At 39.7% G+C, this 25,274-nt stretch overlaps 1 protein-coding gene across 1 annotated transcript in view; it reads left to right on the top strand.

Moving 5' to 3' along the window:
* Positions 1–25,274, top strand: part of ceacam1 (CEA cell adhesion molecule 1) — an 87,125-nt gene that overhangs the window by 37,926 nt on the left and 23,925 nt on the right. Inside the window, exons 8-14 of the mRNA XM_061916605.1 lie at positions 1,117–1,398; positions 1,472–1,735; positions 5,983–6,258; positions 9,858–10,109; positions 14,678–14,953; positions 21,787–22,038; positions 22,099–22,374. Of these exons, the coding sequence (XP_061772589.1) occupies positions 1,117–1,398; positions 1,472–1,735; positions 5,983–6,258; positions 9,858–10,109; positions 14,678–14,953; positions 21,787–22,038; positions 22,099–22,374 (1,878 nt within the window). The remainder of the gene's footprint in view (positions 1–1,116; positions 1,399–1,471; positions 1,736–5,982; positions 6,259–9,857; positions 10,110–14,677; positions 14,954–21,786; positions 22,039–22,098; positions 22,375–25,274) is intronic.

Genomic DNA, 25,274 nt, shown 5'->3' with positions numbered 1-25,274 from the left:
CGTACAGAAGGGAGGTAACGGAACTGGTGGCCTGGTGTCAGGATAATAATCTCTCCTTGAACACAGACAAGACCAAGGAGATGATTATTGACCCACGGAGAAGGAATGCAGAGTACACACCTTTTTACATAGGGGGGACAAAGGTGGGCAGGGTGAAAACCTTTAAATTCCTCGGGACCCACATCAGCGAGGACCTTACTTGGGATCACAACACCCAACAAACAATAAAGAAAGCCCAGCAGCGACTGTACTTCCTAAGAAGGTTGAGAAAATTTAATATGCCACCCAAAATTCTCAGCAACTTCTATAGAAGTACCGTTGAGAGTGTCCTTACCAGCTCAACCACGGTCTGGTATGGAAACTGCACTGCTAAGGACAGGAAGTCACTCCAGCAAGTGATTAAAACTGCTCAGTATACATATCAGGAGCAGCCTTCCCCTCACTACAGGACATGTACTCTACCAGGGCCACCAGGAGAGCACACAACATCATCAAGGACAGTACACACCCCCAGCACAGTCTCTTCAGCCTCCTAGGCAGACTATACAGGACTCTGAAATCCAGGACTACGAGACTGACAAACAGTTTCTACCCACAGGCCGTCAGGCCTGTGAATGCTAACTTGTGAACGTTAGGAATCACTAATAAGCCGGAGTCTTTTGAACGCAGATTTCTTGCCGGGACATATGGTACAATACAATCGGCAAGATAGGATGGAGCTAGACCGTGTAGTATTTTATACGTAAGTAGTAAAACCTTAAAGTCACATCTTAAGTGCACAGGAAGCCAGTGCAGGTGAGCCAGTATAGATATATATGTAGGTATATATGTATATAAAGGTATATACAGTATAGATATATATGTAGGTGTACTTGTTAAAGGGTGGACAAACAAAGTAAGATTTTCATCGTACGGCAAACTGTACATATGACAATAAACAATCTTGAATCTTGAAAACCAGGATATTACAAAATCTTGTACAGTAAATCTTGCAACTCGGCCTCCATATTGGATCCAAGGTGACAAAGTGAAAGATTGTGTTCCAATTAGGCAGCAGCAGGTTCTTTGGAATTATCCCTTGTTGTGTTTTACATCTTGGACCTATTTCCTCCCCAGTACCGATCACGGGCGTGAACCTGGCTGCAAACGGTAGCAACCTGGTGGAGTTCAACGACACAGTGGTGCTCACGTGCACCAACATCACGGGCACTTCTTTGTCCTTCAAGTGGCTGAACGACACCTCCGAGGTGACGGCTGGCGGAAACGTTCAAATCAGCGCTAACGGCTCCAAGCTGACCATCGCCCGAGTAACCCGCTACGACCAGGGCCCGTTCAGGTGTAACGTGTCCAACGGCATCAGCCAAGGAATCAGTTCGCAAGTCCTTTTTAACATCAGCTGTAAGTGTTGATATTTAGATACAAAATGTACTTGGCTGTCCCAGAAAAAGACTATTTCTCTGTTTTTTCACAGACGGTCCGACGAACCCTCAAGTGTCAGTAACCCCCTCAAAGTACACCCACATCACAGGGTCTAACATCACCCTGTCATGCTCGGCCGAGTCCAAGCCCACGGCAACGATCCAGTGGCTGATGAACGGGACGAACATCTCCCACTCTGACCCACAGCTTGTACTCAGCAACGTCACAAAGAACCACACGGGGGATTACCAGTGTCTCCTCCACAACAGCGTCACATCGAGTTTCAAGTTTGCAAGTGCAATGATCAGCATCATGGGTAAAGTTTCTGTATTCAACACCATTTTATGTTTTGTATTTTGTTTGTATGGATTCATACTGGGGGTGTAACGGTACATGTGTTTGTATTGAACCGTTTTGGTCCGGTTCGGAGGTGTATCGAACAAGTTTGTAAGCTAAAGTCTTAACAAGCTGCTCGGCTTTCTGCCTCTGTGTCAGCACCCAGCATTGTCCCACCCACACAACCATCTGATTGGTTACGTACAAAGCCAATCAGCAGTGTGTATTCAGAGCGATGTAACAGCCAATCAGCAGTGCGTATTCAGAGCGCATGTAGTCAGTGCTTTAGCGTCGAGCAGATATGTGTTTAGCATGTGAGCAGCGGACAGCGTACTCTCCCCAAATTATAAAAAAAACACCTCCCAGTCACAACTACTACTAACATTACTATGAGCCCGTTGACCTTTTAGAAACTTAAGCTGCTCGCTCGCAGTTCTGGCTTGAGGTGAAGGCTAATTAGCGTTTAGCGTAACGTTAGCTCATTTTACTGTGTCTGTGCGTGTGTTAGGAGCAGCAAAGCCCTGTCTGTCTGTCATTTCACATGAACTCCATGGTGTTCAGGGATGAATAGTCTCCTGTGAAGTGAAGTGTATTACATTTTATATAGCGCTTTTTTTCTAGTGACCCAAAGCGCTTCACATAGTGAAACCCAATATCTAAGTTACATTTAAACCAGTGTGGGTGGCACTGGGAGCAGGTGGGTAAAGTGTCTTGCCCAACGACACAATGGCAGTGACTAGGATGGCGGAAGCGGGGATCGAACCTGCAACACTCAAGTTGCTGGCACGGCCATTCTACCATCCGAGCTATACCGCCCCTATTGCTATTGTACTATTTTTTCAACTATAGTTATATTAATCATTAGTAATGTAGCAGCCTAGTTTTGAATGGCAGGGTCCCTGCTGCTATCACATGTTGACAAAAATATAAAATTTACATGATAAAAGTCAACTACAGGCTTCCCCAATGCTGTAATAAATCAAGCATGATGAGTTGACTTAATGTTTCACTTTTTATAAGTAGAAGAAAGGTTTTGTCATTTTATTTAATCAAAGCAACAACTTGAAGCAGTTTAATGTTCATTAACGTGGGCAGAATTATTATAGTGTTCCCAATGTTAAAAGGATAAAGCCATTTTTTTACAAATTTGGTAAATAAATAACCCAAAAATGTATATTTTGTTGTTTTCTTACTGTACCGAAAATGAACCGAACCGTGACCTCTAAACCAAGGTACGTACCGAACCGAAATGTTTGTGTACCGTTACACCCCTGACTCATAATTCAAAATCCTTGACCGTTCAGTTTGACGACAGAGCCCTCATAGCAGGTGTTTGTTCTGTTATTATTATCCACTCACACACAAAGACTTGTGGTTTCATGCGGGCCGACATTACCAAACTAGTTTCGGGACTTACCAGAGGCTTGTTGACACCCTCTACCTTTTTGGTTATTGTATCAACCCTTGGGACGTCCTTTGAATATCATCACTTATTTGTTCCTTCCATCCATCCATTTCCTACCACTTCGCCCTTTCCTAATGCCAAATAATGTCAGCTTACCAAAACAAACCCCAAAATATTACATATTCAATTATTCATATTTATTCCGCTTTTATTTAGTAAGTCTGTTCATACTACTATAGGCCATAATGTACTTATTAAATATTAATTGCATTTAAAGGCCAGAATGAGAAATGTGAAAAAAATGACCATACAGTAAAGACATTTAAAAATTGAAAATTAGACAGTAGTAAAGTGGATCACAGCATATTTGCAAATGACTTTTTTCTGCTTTAAAATGTAAATCATTCTGTTTTTTTCTTGTTTTTTTAATTTTTTTTTTTTTTTTTTTTTTATGATAACAGAAAAAAAAGTTATTTGCTGGGGCTATCTGCACGGGAAAAGGGGTGCTGGACCTGCAAATTCATCACTGGGTCTGAGGTCACATGTAAATTCACTCAAGATTTTCCAGCAATGACACGCTTAACTGATGTATAGTTTTTTATAATTGTGTATATATATATATATATATATATATATATATATATATATATATATATATATATATATATATATATATATGTCTTGATTGGATTATCCAGAGAATAGTGCTCGATACCGTGGTAGAGCGCAATATGTAGGTGTGGGAAAAAATCACAAGACTACTTCATCTCTACAGATCTGTTTCATGAGGGGTTCCCTCAATCATCAGGAGATTTTAATGGAAGCATTCACATACAATGGTTTATATAGAGCACCGAGTGGGTGGGTACAAGCAGGCCTAGGGGCGTGGTGATTGGCTCATGTGTTACCTAGGAGGTGTTTCCGTCTATGGCGGCATGTTGAAATGATTTCACTGCGCTTGTTGAGGGATGATAGATCTGGATGATATATAATAAACAGTTTCTCTTTTAAGCATAGGTTACAAGATGGAATAATCACAACGCCTCCTTTAGAAACCAGACTTTGCAGAATTCTACAGAACTCAGCAAACACATTTGGAACCTCAAAGACAATAATGTTGAATATTCAATAACATGGCAAATTCTTGCATCCAGCACACCTTACAACAGTGGTAATAAAAGATGCAACCTATGCTTAAAAGAGAAACTGTTTATTATATATCATCCAGATCTATCATCCCTCAACAAGCGCAGTGAAATCATTTCAACATGCCGCCATAGACGGAAACACCTCCTAGGTAACACATGAGCCAATCACCACACCCTACGCCTGCTTGTACCCACCCACTCTGTGCCCTATATAAACCATTGTATGTGAATGCTTCCATTAAAATCTCCTGATGATTGAGGGAACCCCTCATGAAACAGATCTGTAGAGATGAAGTAGTCTTGTGATTTTTTCCCACACCTATATATATATATATATATATATATATATATATATATATATATATATACACACACTAAATTGGCCCTAGTGTGTGAATGTGAGTGTGAATGTTGTCTGTCTATCTGTGTTGGCCCTGTGATGAGGTGGCGACTTGTCAAGGGTGTACCCCGCCTTCCGCCCGATTGTAGCTGAGATAGGCGCCAGCGCCCCCGCTACCCCAAAAAGGGAATAAGTGGTGGAAAATGGATGGATGGATGGGTATATATATATATATATATATATACACACAATTATAAAAAACTATACATCAATTAAGCGAGTCCCTGCTGGAACAATATATATAATTATAGAAAACTCTACATCAATTAGGCGCAATGAAACGCTTAATAGATGTATAGCTTTTTATATATATATATATATATATATGATATTCTTTATTTAAAAATGTTAAAGATTTAAATGTTTTTAAACAACTGTATGTATATATATATGTATGTATATATATATATATATATATATATATATATTAATATTTATGTATTTATTTATTTATTTATAGATGTTTTCAGAATATATTATATATATAGATATTATAAAAATCGATATATACATGTATATATATCTACATATGTGTATATTTACTTCTCTCTATATATAATATAAAGAGCATGGCAGAACGGTGGAAAAGGAGTTAGTGTGTCTGCCTCACAATACGTAGGTCCGTGGTTCGATCCTGTGCTCGGGATCTTTCTTTGTGGAGTTTGCATGTTCTCTCCATGACTGCGTGGGTTCCCTCAAGGTACTCCGGCTTCCTCCCACTTCCAAAGACATGCACCTGGGGATAGGTTGATTGGCAACACTAAATTGGCCCTAGTGTGTGAATGTGGCCCTGCGATGAGGTGGCGACTTGTCCAGGGTGTACCCCACCTACCGCCCAAATACAACTGAGATAGGCTCCAGCGACCCCGAAAGGGACAAGCGGTAGAAAATGGATGGATGGATATCTATAACATATATAATATTAATGTACTTTTTTTTTTTAAATTCCCCCCTCAATTTTGTAAACAAATTTAAATGTCTTTACACGTAACAATTGATTCAACGCACTGTATTTTAGTTTCTAAATGGCAGTGGTATGGCCACCCCACTCACTGTACCCTGTTTTGGCCCTGGAAAATGTTGCAAGATCCCTGCTGTATGACTGTAAGCTTTGAAACTGATTTTAATCAGGAACAAATGTGTCGGGGTTTTTTGTGTAGCTTTGCCATTTTACGCCTGTTGACAAAATAATTGACAATTATAACCTTTAATGACCTATTTATTCAACATATCGTCTACATGCTGTTTGATAACCAACAATTATCCAACCACAGCGCCAATAACAGCAGTCATGGTCAACCACACGGGTGTACCGGCAATCGCCCAGCAGACCTTCGCCCTGGAGTGTCACGTGACCGGCATGGTTCATCTCATTCAGTGGTGGATGAACGGTAACCCGGTGTCTGCCGACAACACCACACTGTTTACTGTGGACAACAAGACCTTGACTCTCAACCCCGCCCAGCCCTCGGATGCTGGGGACTATCAGTGTCAAGCTTTTAACGCTGTGAGCAACATGACCAGCAGCCCTTACACTGTGGAGGTCTACTGTGAGTATCCAACTATACTATACTTTTTTTTCACAGGAGTCCAGAGAAAACGTCTCATATAAATTTGTCCTATGGTTTTCTCAACCTGAAAACTAAAAGTCAATAGTGACCAAACGTCAGCCCTTCTGCAATTTTTTTGCTCAAAATTAAAAGAGTTCTTGTTCTGGTGCCAGCAAATGTAACCCCAACTGTCATGTGCGAGGTGTCATTCAAAAGAAATAAGCGTGGGGTCTTGCTAGTTGTGACAGGAAGCGATTATGCCGTGAAAATGTGACTGCAGTCGTGTCTCAATTTAGGAGCCTAGTTGGTTCTGTGACGGAGCTCTTAACTCATTTAACGTCAACCCATTGAAATTGAATAAAAATCCATGTGTCAGGTGCAAACACTGATGACATCTATTAAACAGACAAGAAGCAAGGAATCATGCAGAGACAGAGTTCAATTTAGCTCAATGAGGAGAGACGTTTTGCGCTGTACTCTACTTACAGAAACAACCTACACTCTAAAGTCCAGCCCACATGCTCCTCTATTTACCGTATTTCCTTGAATTGCTGCCGGGAATTACTGCCGGGTCAAACTCTTTTTGCAAAATAATTAGCGCATGCTCAGGATTAACGCCGGGTCAAACTCGTTTCGCAAAATATTTTTATTAGCGCATGTCTGCAATTTCCGCCGTGTCAAACTCGTATCGCAAAATAATTAGCATATGCCTAGAACTTCCGCCAGGTCGAACTCGTCACGTCACGAGTGACACTTCACCTGTCATCATTTTCAAGATGGAAGAGGCTGATTTCAATAAATTGAAATCGCATAAAGGGAAGAAGATTAAGAGCTATTCAGTAGGATTTAAGGTCCAAGCTATTGAATATGCTGAAAAGAACAGTAAGCAGCTATGTTTTATTAATATACCGTAGCTGCGTGTGTCAAATATGAGTCATCAAATGACTCCCGGCTCCTGGTGGTAGAGGGCGCTAGTGATCCTTCTTGCAACTACTCGGCTGCAGAAGAAGTGACAACAAGCACCAAGAGTGAGCAGCGATGGTTTATTTTTTTTCTCTCGCTTGCACTTTAAACATAGAAGCTTACATATCTAAAATAAAACAGTTTTCTAAACTGGACTTTCAATCGAAGCAGGAGGTAATAAAGGAAGATCTCCATGAAGATAGAGACTTTTAAAACTGAAAAAGATAAGGAAGACTTCTATAAACAAGTTATCGATGCTTTTGATCAGAAGGAGCTGCGCATGGACTTCATTTATAAGTAAAGGTAAGACCATAATAACGTTTTTTTTATTAAATGTGCTTTTCATGATGGTATCCTTACATCACACTCAAATTTATAAGCGCAGGCCTAAATTTACCGCATGCCTTTGGTAAGCGCCGGAGTGAGAAGAGGTTTTAAAATAATTAGCGCATGCTTGCCTTTACCGCATGCCTTTGGTAAACGCCGGAGTGAGAAGAGGTTTTAAATTAATTAGCGCCCCGGCAGCAATACAAGGAAATACGGTATTTGGGATGTCCCTGGTTACATCACTGAGGCCGCCTCATGCAAAGCAGCTTCCAGTACGCACAATACGTGATGGAATGTGCTGGGTCCTTGTGATTGCCCTGTCTCTGCTTCGTCTGCGTGCTGTCGTCTTATCTTCGTTGAGGTCCTTGAAGTCCTTGGCTGTTAGTGGGCTAAGACAAACAAAATATCTGCGGCGAGGCAACCCATCATATGCCATGACTGATAACAAGTTTTGTCCTTGCACAGATAGAAAAGTACAACTTGAGCACAATAGCTAATAACTATTGCAACGGCCTTTAAGCATGAGAGTTGTGTGATAACTTACACATAATTATTCTAACACCATGTCATTGATGCTTGTACTCCAAAACTGCACGGTTTTAAGATGTAACATGCCTTTTAAAATAAAAAATAACTTTCAGATAATAAATATTGTATAAAAACAATAAAATAGGATGTAAACAACGACTATATTTTTATGAAGTGATGCCATAACGCACAGCATTTACAAACCCGTTTCCATATGAGTTGGGAAATTGTGTTAGATGTAAATATAAGCGGAATACAATGATTTGCAAATCCTTTTCAACCCATATTTGCAAATAATAATTAACTTAGAATTTCATGGCTGCAACATGTGCCAAAGTAGTTGGGAAAGGGCATGTTCACCACTGTGTTACATCACTTTTTCTTTTAACAACACTCAATAAACTTTTGGGAACTGAGGAATTTAATTGTTGAAGCTTTGAAAGTGGAATTATTTCTCATTGTTGTTTTATGTAGAGCTTCAGTCGTTCAACAGTCCAGGGTCTCCGCTGTCGTATTTTACGCTTCATAATTCGCCACACATTTTCGATGGGAGACAGGTCTGGACTGCAGGCGGGCCAGGAAAGTACCCACACTCTTTTACTACGAAGCCACGCTGTTGTAACACGTGGCTTGGCATCGTCTTGCTAAAATAAGCAGGGGCGTCCATGATAACGTTGCTTGGATGACAACATATGTTGCTCCGAAACCTGTATGGACCATTCAGCATTAATGGTGCCTTCACTGATGTGTAAGTTACCCATGCCTTGGGCACTAATACAGCCCCATACCATCACAGATGCTGGCTTTTGAACTTTTCGCGTATTACAATCCGGATGGTTGATTTCCTCTTCGTCCCGGAGGACACCACGTCCACAGTTTACAAATATAATTTGAAATGTGGACTCGTCAGACCACAGAACACTTTTCCACTTTGCATCAGTCCATCTTAGATGAGCTCGGGCCCAGCCAAACCGGCGGCGTTTCAGGATATTGTTGATAAATGGGTTTTGCTTTGCATAGTAGAGTTTTAACTTGCACTTACAGATTTAGCAACAAACTGTAGTTACTGACAGTGGTTTTATGAAGTGTTCCTAAGCCCATGTGGTGATATCCTTCACACAGTGTCGGTTTTTGATGCAGTACCACCTGAGGGGTCAAGGGTCCGTAATATCACTTACGTGCAGTGATTTCTCCAGATTCTCTGAACTTTTTGATGATTTTACGGACCGTAGATGGTAAAATCTCTAAATTCCTTGCAATAGCTCGTTGAGAAATGTTGTTCTTAAACTGTTCGACAATTTGCTTACAAATCGGTGAACCTCGCCCCATCCTTGTTTGTGAATTACTTAGCATTTCATGGAAGCTGCTTTTATACCCAATCATGGCACCCACCTGTTCCCAATTAGCTTGCACACCTGTAGGATGTTCCAAATAAGTGTTTGATGAGCATTTCTCAACTTTATCAGTGTTTATTGCCACCTTTCCCAACTTCTTTGTCACGTGTTGCTGGCATCAAATTCTAAAGTTAATGATTATTTGCTAAAAAACTTTTTCATCAGTTTGAACATCAAATATGTTGTCTTTGTAGCATATTCAACTGAATATGGGTTGAAAAGGAATTGCAAAACATTGTATTCCGTTTATATTTACATCTAACACAATGCTATTGCTATTATCCCCGAAATAATTTGTCAGTTATTGTTCATAAGCGATCATATTTTTTGCCCGGACATAATTGTACTATACTAGGCACAAATGTAACCTTTGGCTTGTTTTGGCAGACGGCCCGTACACGCCAGTGATCACGGCGCCCGCCATGGGCCTGACCGGGACATCGGTGATGCTCAATTGCTCCAGCAGCTCCCACCCTCCGAGCCAGCACACCTGGTACTTCAACAACACCGTGCTGGCCAACACCTCCGTGTATCACACCGGACCGCTGGTCTTAAACATGAGCGGGACGTACACCTGCATGGCCTTCAACAACATCACAGGGACAAACAGCACGGCGAACCACACGCTCACTGTTCTGAGTAAGTGAAGGGGGGTGGAATAACCGTACTAAGTTTGTCAGTACAGTCGTCCGTCGCTTCGAACTTTTTAAAGCACATTTTTTGCCCATATTAACCATGAAAATGTTTAAATGCGCCAAAAAGACCAATACTACAGTCGCATTGGCCACTAGATGAGACCAAACAAGTCAAAGTGCGCTGTTACGTATCGGGGCCACTGATTGGCTCAGTCTCAAGCAGTTACTGTATTCTTACTTGCCAACCCTCCCGGATTTTCCGGGAGACTCCCCAAATTAAGCTCCTCTCCCGAAATTCAGCCGGAGCTGGAGGCCACGCCCCCTCCAGCTCCATGCGGACCTGAGTGAGGACAGGCTGTTTTCACGTCCGCTTTCCCACAATATAAATAGCCTGTCTGCCCAATGACGTTATAACTGTAGAATGATCGACGGCGAGTTCTTGGTTTCTTATGTGGGTTTGTTGTTAGGCAGTTTCATTAACGTCCTCCCAGCACGGTAACAACACACAACAACAGCAGTCACGTTTTGGTCTACCGTAAAGCAGTTCGTCTGCCGTAAACAACAATGTTGTGACACTCTTAAACAGGACAATACTGCCATCTACTGTACATGCATATGTTTAGGAAAATAGTGACAGAGAATAGAACAAGGATGGACAATTCAACCCTTAACTCAACAATGAGTAGATGAGGGTTATGTGTGTGTATATGTGTAAATAAATGAACACTGAAATTAAAGTATTTATTTTATTTATATATATATATATATATATATATAAACCCAACACAACACTCCAATACGTGTACCATGACAGCAACCACCCACCCACCACCACGAAAAGAATACCTACCGGAATTAATAAAAGGCTATCGATGCTGTCATCTAGCAAAGCTGAATTCGACCAACAAACATTAACACATCCGACACGTACGTAGGATTAACCGAAGGAGCGCTCAAAACAAGATGGAATAATCACAACGCCTCCTTTAGAAACCAGACTTTGCGGAATTCTACAGAACTCAGCAAACACATTTGGAACCTCAAAGACAATAATGTTGAATATTCAATAACATGGCAAATTCTTGCATCCAGCACACCTTACAACAGTGGTTATAAAAGATGCAACCTATGCTTAAAAGAGAAACTGTTTTATTATATACCATCCAGACCTGTCATCCCTCAACAAGCGCAATCATTTCAACATGCCCCCACAGACGAAAACACCTCCTAGGTAACACATGAGCCAATCACCACACCCCTACGCCTGTTTGTACCCACCCACTCTGTGCCCTATATAAACCATTTCTCAAGGTTGGCAAGTATGACTGTATTGAATCAAAATAGTCTAAAGATGACTTAAGAGTGGTATTTCATGTCCCTCATATTGTAAACATCGTATTTAGAAAGTGAAAACATGATTTTTTTTTTTCCCCAGACCTATTTCTACAAAGTCCCTCAGACTTAGACACTTCACACTTAGCTTTGCAAGTACCACTATATTGACCAACATTAAAATACAGTAGTGTAGTAGGCCTAAATATTTACTAAAAACAAAGAAGATGTTTTATTTAACAAGTATTTTAACATTATTCGCAGTTTAAAGCAGACTTGGGCAAATTAAGGCCCGGGGGCCACATACGGCACGTCAGTCTTTTTAATCTGGCCCGCCGGATATTCCCAAATCTTTTTTTCAGATCTTTAAAATAGAAAGTTTAGCTACCATTATGATGTGCACTCATGTTTTATAATGATCGTAAGTCTTGAACTATACCAAGTATTTCAATGGTTGAAATCTGCGCTTTTGCATGATTTACTATTTACTTTGGTAATCTAATGATTAACTTTGGTCATCGAAGTCAAAGTAGCTCAGACGAGGCACCAAGCAGTGTGGGTGGGGAGCGTTTCCACAGAGTGTTTCCAGAACCTGAAATGCGGGTGTCAGCGGAAGGAGATTTTTACAATATATTCATATACATCAGATTTTAGGTGTTTTTTTGCGTTCATATTTAGCTGTTTGTTGCATTTTTGTTGTGTTCCGCTTGATTGTAAAATATGTGGATGTAGAGGGGGGGTGACGTTCATATGTTGTCAATATTCAGTGTTTTATCTTTCAAAGTTAATAATGTAAATCCCACATTCTTTATTTTCATGTACATTCTGGGTGTCTCATTCAGTAAAAAATGTAAAATTGCATTCCGCTTTTTTAAGGCAGTCTGTCATAACGTTTTGAGCATTCGATCTGACATTTTTGTATTAGTGTTGTAGGTTTTGTATTAGTGTTCCTAAAATATATATACCGGCCCCCAGACACATTAATTTCTTTAAATTTGGCCCCCGAGTCAAAATAATTGCCCAGGCCTGGTTTAAAGGGTCCTTTATTGCAGTGGTTCTCAAGTGGGGGCACGCGGACCACTGGTGGTACTTGAAGGTACGCCAAGGGGTACGCAAGATTTTTTATTTATTTAAAAAAAAATTATTAAATCAACATAAAAATATACAAGATACACTTTCAATTAGTGCAGGGGTGTCAAACTCAAATACAGAGTGGGCCAAAATTTTAAACGGAACAAAGCCGCGGGCCAAGGTTGGACAAATTAACCTTTTAATAGGGACCCAAACAAGTTTTGCATTAAATATTGAACAAGCAAGGCTTATATAACTTTAGTGACATGCAAAATCCAGTTTCAAATAATAATAATAATAATAATAATAAATAAAAAAATATCAACGGCATTTCAAATAAAATTTAAATAAAAATGTAATGCCTTTTTTTCTATTTGCAATCTTCTGAGGTAAATATCAAATTTTTTCCACAGGCTAATAACAAGTTTGAAAATAAAATAACAATAATGAATGAACCAAACATTCAAGCCTTGAAGTAGCAAGAGAAAATGCATGAATAAAACGTTAATTATTGGTCAGTTTGCTGGAAGTTTCCCGGAAGAGTTAGTGCTGCAAGGGATTCTGGGTATTTGTTCTGTTGTGTTACGGTGCGGATGTTCACCTGAAATGTGTTTGTCATTCTTGTTTGGTGTGGGTTCACAGTGTGGCGCATATTTGTAACAGCGCTAAAGGTGTTTATACGGCTACCCTCAGTGTGACCTGTATGGCTGTTGACCAAGTATGCGTTACATTTACTCGTGTGTGTGTGTGTGTGTGTAAAAGCCACAAATATTATGTGACACGCTGTTAGTAAGAAGGAAAAGCGGACGTGACGACAGGTTGTAGAGAACGCTAAAGGCAGTGCCTTAAATGCACGCCCCCAATATAGTTGTCCAGGTGGAAATCGGTAAGAATTCGGGAGAATGGTTGCCCCGGGAGATTTTCGGGAGAGTCTACCGGGAAAATTAGGAGGGTTGGCAAGTATGAGTATTAGCTCTAATGCTAAATTGATATTGCCTCAAGGGCCAAATTAAATCACACGGCGGGCCAGATTTGGCCCGCGGGCCAGAGTTTGACACCCGTGAATTAGTGCATCAACCACCCCTCCCCCGCCCACCCCAAGAAAACCCTCCCTCCCCCATTCACACTCATCCACACCCGCTCACACAAACAAGGGTTGTTTCTTTCTGCTACCAAAATTCTGGTTCCCACAACATACAAAGCACAGTCTGTAAGGGACACAGTCCCTGAAACACACATTATTGTGTGTGCCGCCGGTCCACTAACATTATCATTAATTACTATTTTTTATGTAATTGTTTTATATTATTTTACTTTCTTTTTTGTCCAAGGAAATGTTTAGTTTTTTTTAATTTATTTTATTTTAATGACAAAATTAAAAAAAAGACCAGGTTGTTAATGAAATTAGACTTGTCTGAAAGGTTTTTAAAACCAGGTCCAATCCAGATAATGTGAGATTTTTTTTAAATATTCTAAAAAGAGCAACAATTCACAAATTCTTTACAAAATATATTTATTGAATAATACTTCAACAAAATATGAATGTAAGTTCCTAAACTGTGAAAAACAATGCAATATTCAGTGTTGACAACTAGATTTTTTTTGTGGACATGTTCCATAAATATTGATGTGAAAGATTTCTTTTTTGGGAAGAAATGTTTAGAATGAAGTTGATGAATCCAGATGGATCTCTATTACAATCCCCAAAGAGGGCACTTTAAGTTGATGATTACTTCTATGTGTAGAAATATTTATTTATAATTGAATCACTTGTTTATTTTTTAACAAGTTTTTAGTCATTTTTATATCTTTTTTTCCAAATAGTTCAAGAAAGACCACTACAAATGAGCAATATTTTGCACTGTTGTACAATTTAATAAATCAGAAACTGATGACATAGTGCTGCATATAACTTTTTTTTCAACCAAAAATGTTTTGATCTGATTAGGTGGTAATTGAATTAAAAAAATGTTCACAGGGGGTACATCACTGTAAAAAGTTTGAGAACCACTGCTCTATTGCACCAATTATAGCCTCTAAAAAACCTCCAGGAACCACCAACAGTACTGCATTTACAATAGTATTCCAAGCTGTGGCTGTAGGCAACCTCTTGCTGTATTTATTTGTTTTATTTTAACCTTGGTTGGTTATTTTGTTGTTTCCCCGCAGCTCCGGTGACAATGACCTCCGTAAACCATATGCTGTCTTATCCCATCTTGAACCACAATTTCACGCTGACCTGTGACACAACTGGCGACGTGTACTCCATCACCTGGATGCACAACGACACCCTTTTGGAATCTGACGCCGCAAGGAGCTTCTCCATGAACAACGCCACCCTCACCTTTGAGCCCGTCCTGATTCACCACGGCGGGAATTACAGCTGCTACGCTTCCAACCCACTCAGCAGCTTAGCCAGTGATAATTTCACCCTGGCTGTCGTATGTAAGTTCTTTGTTTTATCACAACAACATTACAAGATTACCAGTATTTTCCGGACCATAGGGCGCACCGGATTATAAGGCGCACTGCCGATGAGTGAGTTTAGTCAGGTTTTTTTTCATACAAAAACCGCCCTGATTATGAGGCGCATTAAAGGGGTCATATTACCGTATTTCCTTGAATTGCCGCCGGAGCGTTAATTAATTTAAAACCTCTTCTCACTCCGGCGCTTACCAAAGGCATGCGGTAAATTTAGGCCTGCGCCTATAAATTTGAGTGTGATGTAAGGATACCATCATGAAAAGCACATTTGATTAAAAAAAACGTTATTATGGTCTTACCTTTACTTATAAATGAAGTCCATGCGCGGCTCCTTCTGATCAAAAGCATCGATAACTTGTTTATAGAAGTCTTCCTTATCTTTGTTCAGTTTTAAAAGTCTCAATGGAGATCTTCCTTTATTGCCTCCTGCTTCGATTGAAAGTCCAGTTTAGAAAACGCTTTTATTTTAGATATGTAATCTTCCATGTTAAAAGTGCCAGCGAGAGGAAAAAAATAAACCATCGCTGCTCACTCTTGCTGCTTGTTGTCACTTCTTCTGCAGCCGAGTAGTCGCAAGAAGGATCACTAGCGCCCTCTACCACCAGGAGGCGGAAGTCATTTTATAACTCATATTTGACACACGCAGCTACGGTATATTAATAAAACGTAGCTGCTATATATATATATATATATATATATATATATATATATACACAATAAATCTTTGGACATTACTTCCACATGGTGTCCGTTTTCCGTCACTTCCCTGTTTAAACCATAACAATAATGCCTCAAAACAAGTTAGTTATATATATATATATATATATATATATATATATATATATATATATATATATATATATATATATATATATATATATATATATATATATATATATATATATAATAATGAATAAACCAAGGAAATGAAGTGTGACAAAAACTCAAAAGTGTATGGTGTAAGACTATGTGTAGAATTCAACTGAAGTGTGTCTTACCAAAGTGTTGACGAGAGTGAAGGAACGTGGAAGTCCGTAAGGCAGGAGCAAAGGGGCAAGATCCGTGTCCAAGCGGGGAGGGTCAAGGATTGAGGGAGGCAGTCAGAGTCCAGAGGGAGATCCAGGGAAAAGGGTGATACGCACAGCTCACTTTAAAAAGGACGGGGAGGGTACTGCGGGGACGACACAAGAAAACACGGATGGGCAAACACAGCGAGAGCAGGATAACATGAAGGATGTGGGACAGGCTTACTGTACTCGAACAGAAGACTATACTGCGGCCAGTGATGGCAGGTTGTCCAGGTTTAAGAAGACAGATCGGTGTGTAAATTGCTGGAAAACGATTGCACCTGGTGGCTGCAGCAGGGTGGAGACGCACACGGCGTGTCCCTGGATCTGCGCGCCCGTGGGCGTGTCCCGAGGTGTGCACAGATGGATGAGCGACGTTAGCAATTATTTATGTTTACGTACATTGTATACAAGAGGTTACCGTATTTTTCGGAGTATCAGTCGCTCCGGAGTATAAGTCGCACCTGCCATAAATGCGTAATAAAGAAGGAAAGAAACATATATAAGTCACATTGGAGTATAAGTCGCATTTTTTGGGGGGAAATTTATTTGATAAAACCCAACACCAAGAATTGACATTTGAAAGGCAATTTAAAATAAATAAAGAATAGTGAACAACATAAATAACGCATAAATAACCAACTGAGAAGGTGCCTGCTATGTTAACCTAACATATTATGGTAAGAGTCATTCAAATAACTATAACATATAGAACATGCTATATGTTTACCAAACAATCTGTCACTCCTAATCCATAAATCCCATGAAATCTTATACGTCTAGTCTCTTACACGAATGAGCTAAATAATATTATTTGAAATTTTACGATAACGTGTTAATAATTTCACACATTAGTCGCTCCCGAGTATAAGTCGCACCCCCGGCCAAACTATGAAAAAAACTGTGACTTATAGTCCGAAAAATACGGTACTTTGTTTTAGCGATCAAGACTATTTCAGGTTTTTTTTATCCTTTTTTGTGGGGACATTGTTGATTGTCATGTCATGCTCGGATGTACTTTGTGTACGCCGTCTTTGCGTCACAGAAAGTCTTTGCTGTCGTCCAGCAATCTGTTTTTGTTTACTTTGTAGCCAGTTCGGTTTTAGTTTTGTTCTGCATAGCCTTCCTTAAGCTTCAATGACTTTTTTTTTTTTTTAGGGACACTCACCTTTCTGTTATTTTTGGTTCAACGTATTTTTCGGATGATAAATCGCCCCGGAGTAGACGTCGCACCGACCGAAAATGCTTGATAAAGAAGGAAAAAAAACATTTTTAAGTCGCATTTTTGGGGGAAATTTGTTCAATAAAACCCAACAAAAATAGACATTTGAAAGGCAATTTAAACTAAATAAAGAATAGTGAACAACAGGCTGAATAAGTGTACGTTATTTGAGGCATAAATAACCAACTGCTATGTTAACCTAACATATTATGGTAAGAGTCATTCAAATAACTATAACATATAGAACATGCTATACCTTTACCAAACTATCTGTCACTCCTAATCGCTAAATCCCATGAAATCTTTTACTTCTAGTCTCTTACGTGAATGAGATAAATAATATTTGATATTTTACGTTAACATGTTAATAATTTCACACATAAGTCGCTCCTGAGTATAAGTCGCACCCCCGGCCAAACTATGAAAAAAATTGTGACTTATAGTCCGAAAATTACGGTAATTAGTTTTAGCGATCAAGACTATTTCAGTTGTTTTTATCCTTTTTTGTTGGGGACATTGTTGATTGTCATGTCATGCTCGGATGTACTTTGTGTACGCCGTCTTTGCTTCGCAGAAAGTTTTTGCTGTCGTCCAGCAATCTGTTTTTGTTTACTTTGTAGCCAGTTCAGTTTTAGTTTTGTTCTGCATAGCCTTCCTTAAGCTTCAATGACTTTTTTTTTTTTTTAGGGACACTCACCTTTCTGTTATTTTTGGTTCAACGTATTTTTCGGATGATAAATCGCCCCGGAGTAGACGTCGCACCGACCGAAAATGCTTGATAAAGAAGGAAAAAAAACATTTTTAAGTCGCATTTTTGGGGGGAAATTTTTTCAATAAAACCCAACAAGAATAGACATTTGAAAGGCAATTTAAAATAAATTAAGAATAGTGAACAACAGGCTGAATAAGTGTACGTTATATGAGGCATAAATAACCAACTGCTATGTTAACCTAACATATTATGGTAAGAGTCATTCAAATAACTATAACATATAGAACATGCTATACCTTTACCAAACTATCTGTCACTCCTAATCGCTAAATCCCATGAAATCTTATACGTCTAGTCTCTTACACGAATGAGCTAAATAATATTATTTGAAATTTTACGATAACGTGTTAATAATTTCACACATTAGTCGCTCCTGAGTATAAGTCGCACCCCCGGCCAAACTATGAAAAAAACTGTGACTTATAGTCCGAATAATACGGTAATTAGTTTTAGCGATCAAGACTATTTCAATGGTATTAATCCTTTTTTGTGGGGACATTGTCGATTGTCATGTCATGCTCGGATGTACTTTGTGTACGCCGTCTTTGCTTCGCAGAAAGTCTTTGCTGTCGTCCAGCAATCTGTTTTTGTTTACTTTGTAGCCAGTTCAGTTTTAGTTTTGTTCTGCATAGCCTTCCTTAAGCTTCAATGACTTTTTTTTTTTTTTAGGGACACTCACCTTTCTGTTATTTTTGGTTCAACGTATTTTTCGGATGATAAATCGCCCCGGAGTAGACGTCGCACCGACCGAAAATGCTTGATAAAGAAGGAAAAAAAACATTTTTAAGTCGCATTTTTGGGGGGAAATTTGTTCAATAAAACCCAACAAGAATAGACATTTGAAAGGCAATTTAAAATAAATAAAGAATAGTGAACAACAGGGTGAATAAGTGTACGTTATATGAGGCATAAATAACCAACTGCTATGTTGACCTAACATATTATGGTAAGAGTCATTCAAATAACTACAACATATAGAACATGCTATACCTTTACCAAACTATCTGTCACTCCTAATCGCTAAATCCCATGAAATCTTATATGTCTAGTCTCTTACGTGAATGAGATAAATAATATTTGATATTTTACGTTAACATGTTAATAATTTCACACATAAGTCGCTCCTGAGTATAAGTCGCACCCCCGGCCAAACTATGAAAAAAACTGTGACTTATAGTCCGAAAAATACGGTACTTTGTTTTAGCGATCAAGACTATTTCAGTTGTTTTTATCCTTTTTTGTTGGGGACATTGTTGATTGTCATGTCATGCTCGGATGTACTTTGTGTACGCCGTCTTTGCTTCGCAGAAAGTCTTTGCTGTCGTCCAGCAATCTGTTTTTGTTTACTTTGTAGCCAGTTCAGTTTTAGTTTTGTTCTGCATAGCCTTCCTTAAGCTTCAATGACTTTTTTTTTTTTAGGGACACTCACCTTTCTGTTATTTTTGGTGTACCGTATTTTTCGGATGATAAATCGCCCCGGAGTAGACGTCGCACCGACCGAAAATGCTTAATAAAGAAGGAAAAAAAAAACATTTTTAAGTCGCATTTTTGGGGGAAATTTGTTCAATAAAACCCAACAAAAATAGACATTTGAAAGGCAATTTAAAATAAATAAAGAATAGTGAACAACAGGCTGAATAAGTGTACGTTATTTGAGGCATAAATAACCAACTGCTATGTTAACCTAACATATTATGGTAAGAGTCATTCAAATAACTATAACATATAGAACATGCTATACCTTTACCAAACTATCTGTCACTCCTAATCGCTAAATCCCATGAAATCTTATACGTCTAGTCTCTTACGTGAATGAGATAAATAATATTTGATATTTTACGTTAACATGTTAATAATTTCACACATAAGTCGCTCCTGAGTATAAGTCGCACCCCCGGCCAAACTATGAAAAAAACTGTGACTTATAGTCCGAAAAATACGGTACTTTGTTTTAGCGATCAAGACTATTTCAGTTGTTTTTATCCTTTTTTGTTGGGGACATTGTTGATTGTCATGTCATGCTCGGATGTACTTTGTGTACGCCGTCTTTGCTTCGCAGAAAGTTTTTGCTGTCGTCCAGCAATCTGTTTTTGTTTACTTTGTAGCCAGTTCAGTTTTAGTTTTGTTCTGCATAGCCTTCCTTAAGCTTCAATGACTTTTTTTTTTTTAGGGACACTCACCTTTCTGTTATTTTTGGTTCAACGTATTTTTCGGATGATAAATCGCCCCGGAGTAGACGTCGCACCGACCGAAAATGCTTGATAAAGAAGGAAAAAAAACATTTTTAAGTCGCATTTTTGGGGGAAATTTGTTCAATAAAACCCAACAAGAATAGACATTTGAAAGGCAATTTAAAATAAATAAAGAATAGTGAACAACAGGGTGAATAAGTGTACGTTATATGAGGCATAAATAACCAACTGGCGCCTTCGGAAAAATGTCAGCAGTGTGGAGATATTTTAAAGTGGCGGAAAGTGACAAAAGTATTGCAGTTTGCAACGAACGTTCAGCCAAACTGTCTCGAGGAGGTGCCTCCTGGCCGACGTCTTTGAGAGGACGAAAAAGTTTGCCACTGACAGTGCCAAAGCAAACGGAATTACAAAGAAGGTAATGGAGTTTATGGCTTTGGATGATCAACCGTTTAGTGTTGTGGAGGACATTGGCTTTCGGAGACTCATGGAGCACATCGAGCCCCGTTACACGATACCGAGAAGACGGTATTTCTCTGATGTGTGTTCTTTACATTGTGTGTGTGCTGTTTACATTATTAGCCTGTTGTGTAGGCTACCTGTATAAGTGTATGAGGTTACAAGCACACACTTAATTGAGATTTACTTGAGCCTTCTGTTTACATTATTAGCATATCTACTGTGGCTAAGCAGACTTTTGCCAAAAGGACAATAATTCATTTGTTGTGGGTTTATCCACTTTAATGCACTTTATCTTTTTTTTGAATGCATGTTTTGTTTGAAGGCCTAATATAAATGAAAAACTTTGTGCTTTTTTTGAAAAGCAAAGGCTACTGGAATATTTAAAAAATGTCAATATTCAATAAAAATGGACTTTATTTAAAAAAACATGTCTAAAAATGTATTGATCTGGATAAATAGAATAAATAGATTAATTTTGGTGTAGAAAAAATTATGTGTGAATGCTGGTTATGGTGAATGCGACACGCCGGGCGCAGTGGGAGAGTGGCCGTGCGTAACCCGAGGGTCCTTGGTTCAAATCCCACCTTGTACCAACCTCGTCACGTCCGTTGTGTCCTGAGCAAGACACTTCACCCTTGCTCCTGATGGGTGCTGGTTGGCGCCTTGCATGGCAGCTCCCTCCATCAGTGTGTGAATGTGTGTGTGAATGGGTAAATGTGGAAGTAGTGTCAAAGCGCTTTGAGTACCATGAAGGTAGAAAAGCGCTATACAAGTACAACCAATTTATTTATTTATTATTGTAGGCTATTTATGCAATATAAAAAAAATTGTGAAAAACTGCATTCATTATTCCGTATTCAGTATTCGGCCTTCGGCCAAGCGTTTAAATTTTATTCGGATTCGGCTTCGGCCACAAATTTTCATTTCGGTGCATCCCTTAATAATAATATTTGATATTTTACGGTAATGTGTTAATAATTTCACACATAAGTCGCTCCTGAGTATAAGGCGCAAGCTATGAAAAAAAACTGCGCCTTATAGTCCGAAAAATACGGTATTAATTAACTGGATGTTGTGTGCAGATGGACCAGGAGTGCCAACCGTCACGGCACACACCGCGGCGCTGGTGGGGAGCAGCGTGGCGCTCAGCTGCAACGCCTCGTCACACCCGCCCAGTCAGTACATGTGGTACTTTAACAAGACGGTGGTGGCAAACAGCTCCGTCTACCACACACCTCCTCTTAGCAGCGACATGAGCGGCCCGTACACCTGCAAGGCACTCAACGCCATCACCGGCTACAACACCACCGCCTCCACCACAATTACGGTTTACGGTAAGAAAACGTATTTTTCCTGATCAAAACAATTATTATATTTTTTTTGTTTTTTCCTAGACAAAATAAAAGAGGCGAACATAACGGTGCCCATGAGCCCTGCCATAGAAGGTTATCCAACCACGTTGACGTGCAATGTGTCCGGAACCCCACAGCAAGTGCTCTGGATGAAAGATGGAGTCCCATTGATGGCGGACAACAGAACCTCGCTGTCCATGGATAACCTCACCGTCACCTTCAACCCTCTGTCCCGCAACGATTCTGGAATGTACCACTGTTATGCTATCAATCCCCTTCAAAATGTGTCAAGCCCTTCTCATTGGCTCCTTGTAAACTGTGAGTATGACATTGAGATTGTAATTTAATTTATTGGCACATTCTGGCAAGTACCGTATTTCCATGAATTGCCGCCGGGGCGCTAATTAATTGAAAACCTCTTCTCACTCCTGCGCTTACCAAAGGCATGCGGTAAAAGTAAGCATGCGGTAATTATTTTAAAACCTCTTCTCCCTCCTGCGCTTACCAAAGGCGTGCGGTAAAAGTAAGCATGCGCTAATTATTTTAAAACCTCTTCTCACTCCTGCGCTTACCAAAGGCATGCGGTAAAAGTAAGCATGCGCTAATTATTTTAAAACCTCTTCTCACTCCGGCACTTACCAAAGGTCCATCCATCCATCACTTGTTTTCCCTGCGCTTTAAACAATTTTGCGGAGAATTTATGATTTTTTTTTACAGGTTCACAAGCGTCACATGCCGCAAATAAATTCAGCCTTGTCACATTGAAAGGATGAAAATGCTGAACGGGTCACGGTGACCGATAAAATTGTTCACATGAAATCCCAGCACTCCAGTGACGAGCTGTCAGGGGAGGCAAGGGAGGCGGTGACTCACCTGCCACCAGGTGGCGAAACCATGAGATGTTCCCAAACGAAGTATCCATCCATCTTCTTCCGCTTATCCGAGGTCGGGTCGCGGGGGCAGCAGCCTAAGCAGGGAAGCCCAGACTTCCCTCTCCCCAGCCACTTCGTCTAGCTCTTCCCGGGGGATCCCGAGGCGTTCCCAGGCCAGCCGGGAGACATAGTCTTCCCAACGTGTCCTGGGTCTTCCCCGTGGCCTCCTACCGGTTGGACGTGCCCCAAACACCTCCCTAGGGAGGCGTTCGGGTGGCATCCTGACCAGATGCCAGAACCACCTCATCTGGCTCCTCTCCATGTGGAGGAGCAGCGGCTTTACTTTGAGTTCCTCCCGGATGGCAGAGCTTCTCACCCTATCTCTAAGGGAGAGACCCGCCACACGGCGGAGGAAACTCATTTGGGCCGCTTGTACCCGTGATCTTATCTTTTCGGTCATGACCCAAAGCTCATGACCATAGGTCAGGATGGGAACGTAGATCGACCGGTAAATTGAGAGCTTTGCCTTCCGGCTCAGCTCCTTCTTCACCACAACGGATCGATACAACGTCCGCATTACTGAAGACGCCGCACCGATCCGCCTGTCGATCTCACGATCCACTCTTCCCCCACTCGTGAACAAGACTCCTAGGTACTTGAACTCCTCCACTTGGGGCAGGGTCTCCTCCCCAACCCGGAGATGGCACTCCACCCTTTTCCGGGAGAGAACCATGGACTCGGATTTGGAGGTGCTGATTCTCATTCCGGCCGCTTACCAAAGGTATGCAGTAAAAATTTGAGTGTGATGTAAGCTTGGACCTTAAATCCTACTGAATGGCTCTTAATCTTCTTCCCTTTATGCGATTTCAAATTACCGGTATTGAAATAAGCTTTCTCCATTTTGAAAATGATGACAGGGGAAATGTCACGAGTTTGACCAGGCGGTAATACTAAGCATGCGCTAATTATTTTAGGAAGCGAGTTTGACCCGGTGGTAATTCAAGGAAATACGGTATGCATGCTCAACTTCTCTGTTAGCGTTTTAGCTGATTTTATACATATAAACCTTAAAAATCATGGATTTCACTACTTGGTGCTGTAGATGTCCGATAATGGCTTTTTTGCCGATATCCGATATTCTGATAATTTCCAACTCTTAATTACCCATACCGATATATACAGTCTTGGAATTCAATCAATCAATCAATTAATTATTATTTATATAGCCCTAAATCACTGGTGTCTCAAAGGGCTGCACAAACCACAACGACATCCTCTGTAGAGCCTACATAAGGGCAAGGAAAACTCACACCCAGTGGGACGTCGGTGACAGTGATGACTATGAGAAACTTTGGAGAGGACCACATATGTGGGCAACCCCCCCCCCCCAGTACAGTATAGATATATATGTAGGTATATATGTATATAAAGGTATATACAGTATAGGTATGTATGTAGGTATATATGTATATAAAGGTATATACAGTATAGGTATATATGTAGGTATATATGTATATAAAGGTATATACAGTATAGATATATATGTAGGTATATATGTATATAAAGGTATATACAGTATAGATATATATGTAGGTATATATGTATATAAAGGTATATACAGTATAGATATATATGTAGGTATATACTGTATGTATATAAAGGTATATACAGTATAGATATATATGTATGTATATATGTATATAAAGGTATATACAGTATAGATATATATGTATGTATATATGTATATAAAGGTATATACAGTACAGGCGTAATATGATCAAACTTTCTTGTTCTTGTCAAAAGTCTAGCAGCCGCATTTTGTACCAACTGTAATCTTTTAATGCTAGACATGGGGAGACCCGAAAATAATACGTTACAGTAATCGAGACGAAACGTAACAAACGCATGGATAATGATCTCGGCGTCTTTAGTGGACAGAATGGAGAAAATTTTAGCGATATTACGGAGATGAAAGAAGGCCGTTTTAGTAACGCTTTTAGTCTGTGACTCGAAGGAGAGAGTTGGGTCGAAGATAATACCCAGATTCTTTACCAAATGAAAATTTGTGGCCGAAGCCGAATAAAATTTAAACGCTTGGCCGAATACCGAATAATGAATGCAGTTTTTCACAATTTTTTTAATATTGCATAAATACCCTAGAATAAATATTTAGACATGTTTTTCAAATAAAGTAATTTTTTTATTGAATATTGACATTTTTTTAATATTCCAGTAGTCTTTGCTTTTCAAAAAAAGCACAAAGTTTTTCATTTATATTAGGCCTTCAAACAAAACATGCATTCCAAAAAAAAATAAAGTGCATTAAAGTGGATAAACCCACAACAA

Source organism: Nerophis ophidion, linkage group LG11 (genome assembly GCF_033978795.1).
Source record: "Nerophis ophidion isolate RoL-2023_Sa linkage group LG11, RoL_Noph_v1.0, whole genome shotgun sequence".
Classification (NCBI taxonomy): Eukaryota; Metazoa; Chordata; class Actinopteri; order Syngnathiformes; family Syngnathidae; genus Nerophis; species Nerophis ophidion.
The sequence above is the reverse complement of the archived record's forward strand: the minus strand, read 5'-3'. Positions and strand labels throughout refer to the sequence as shown.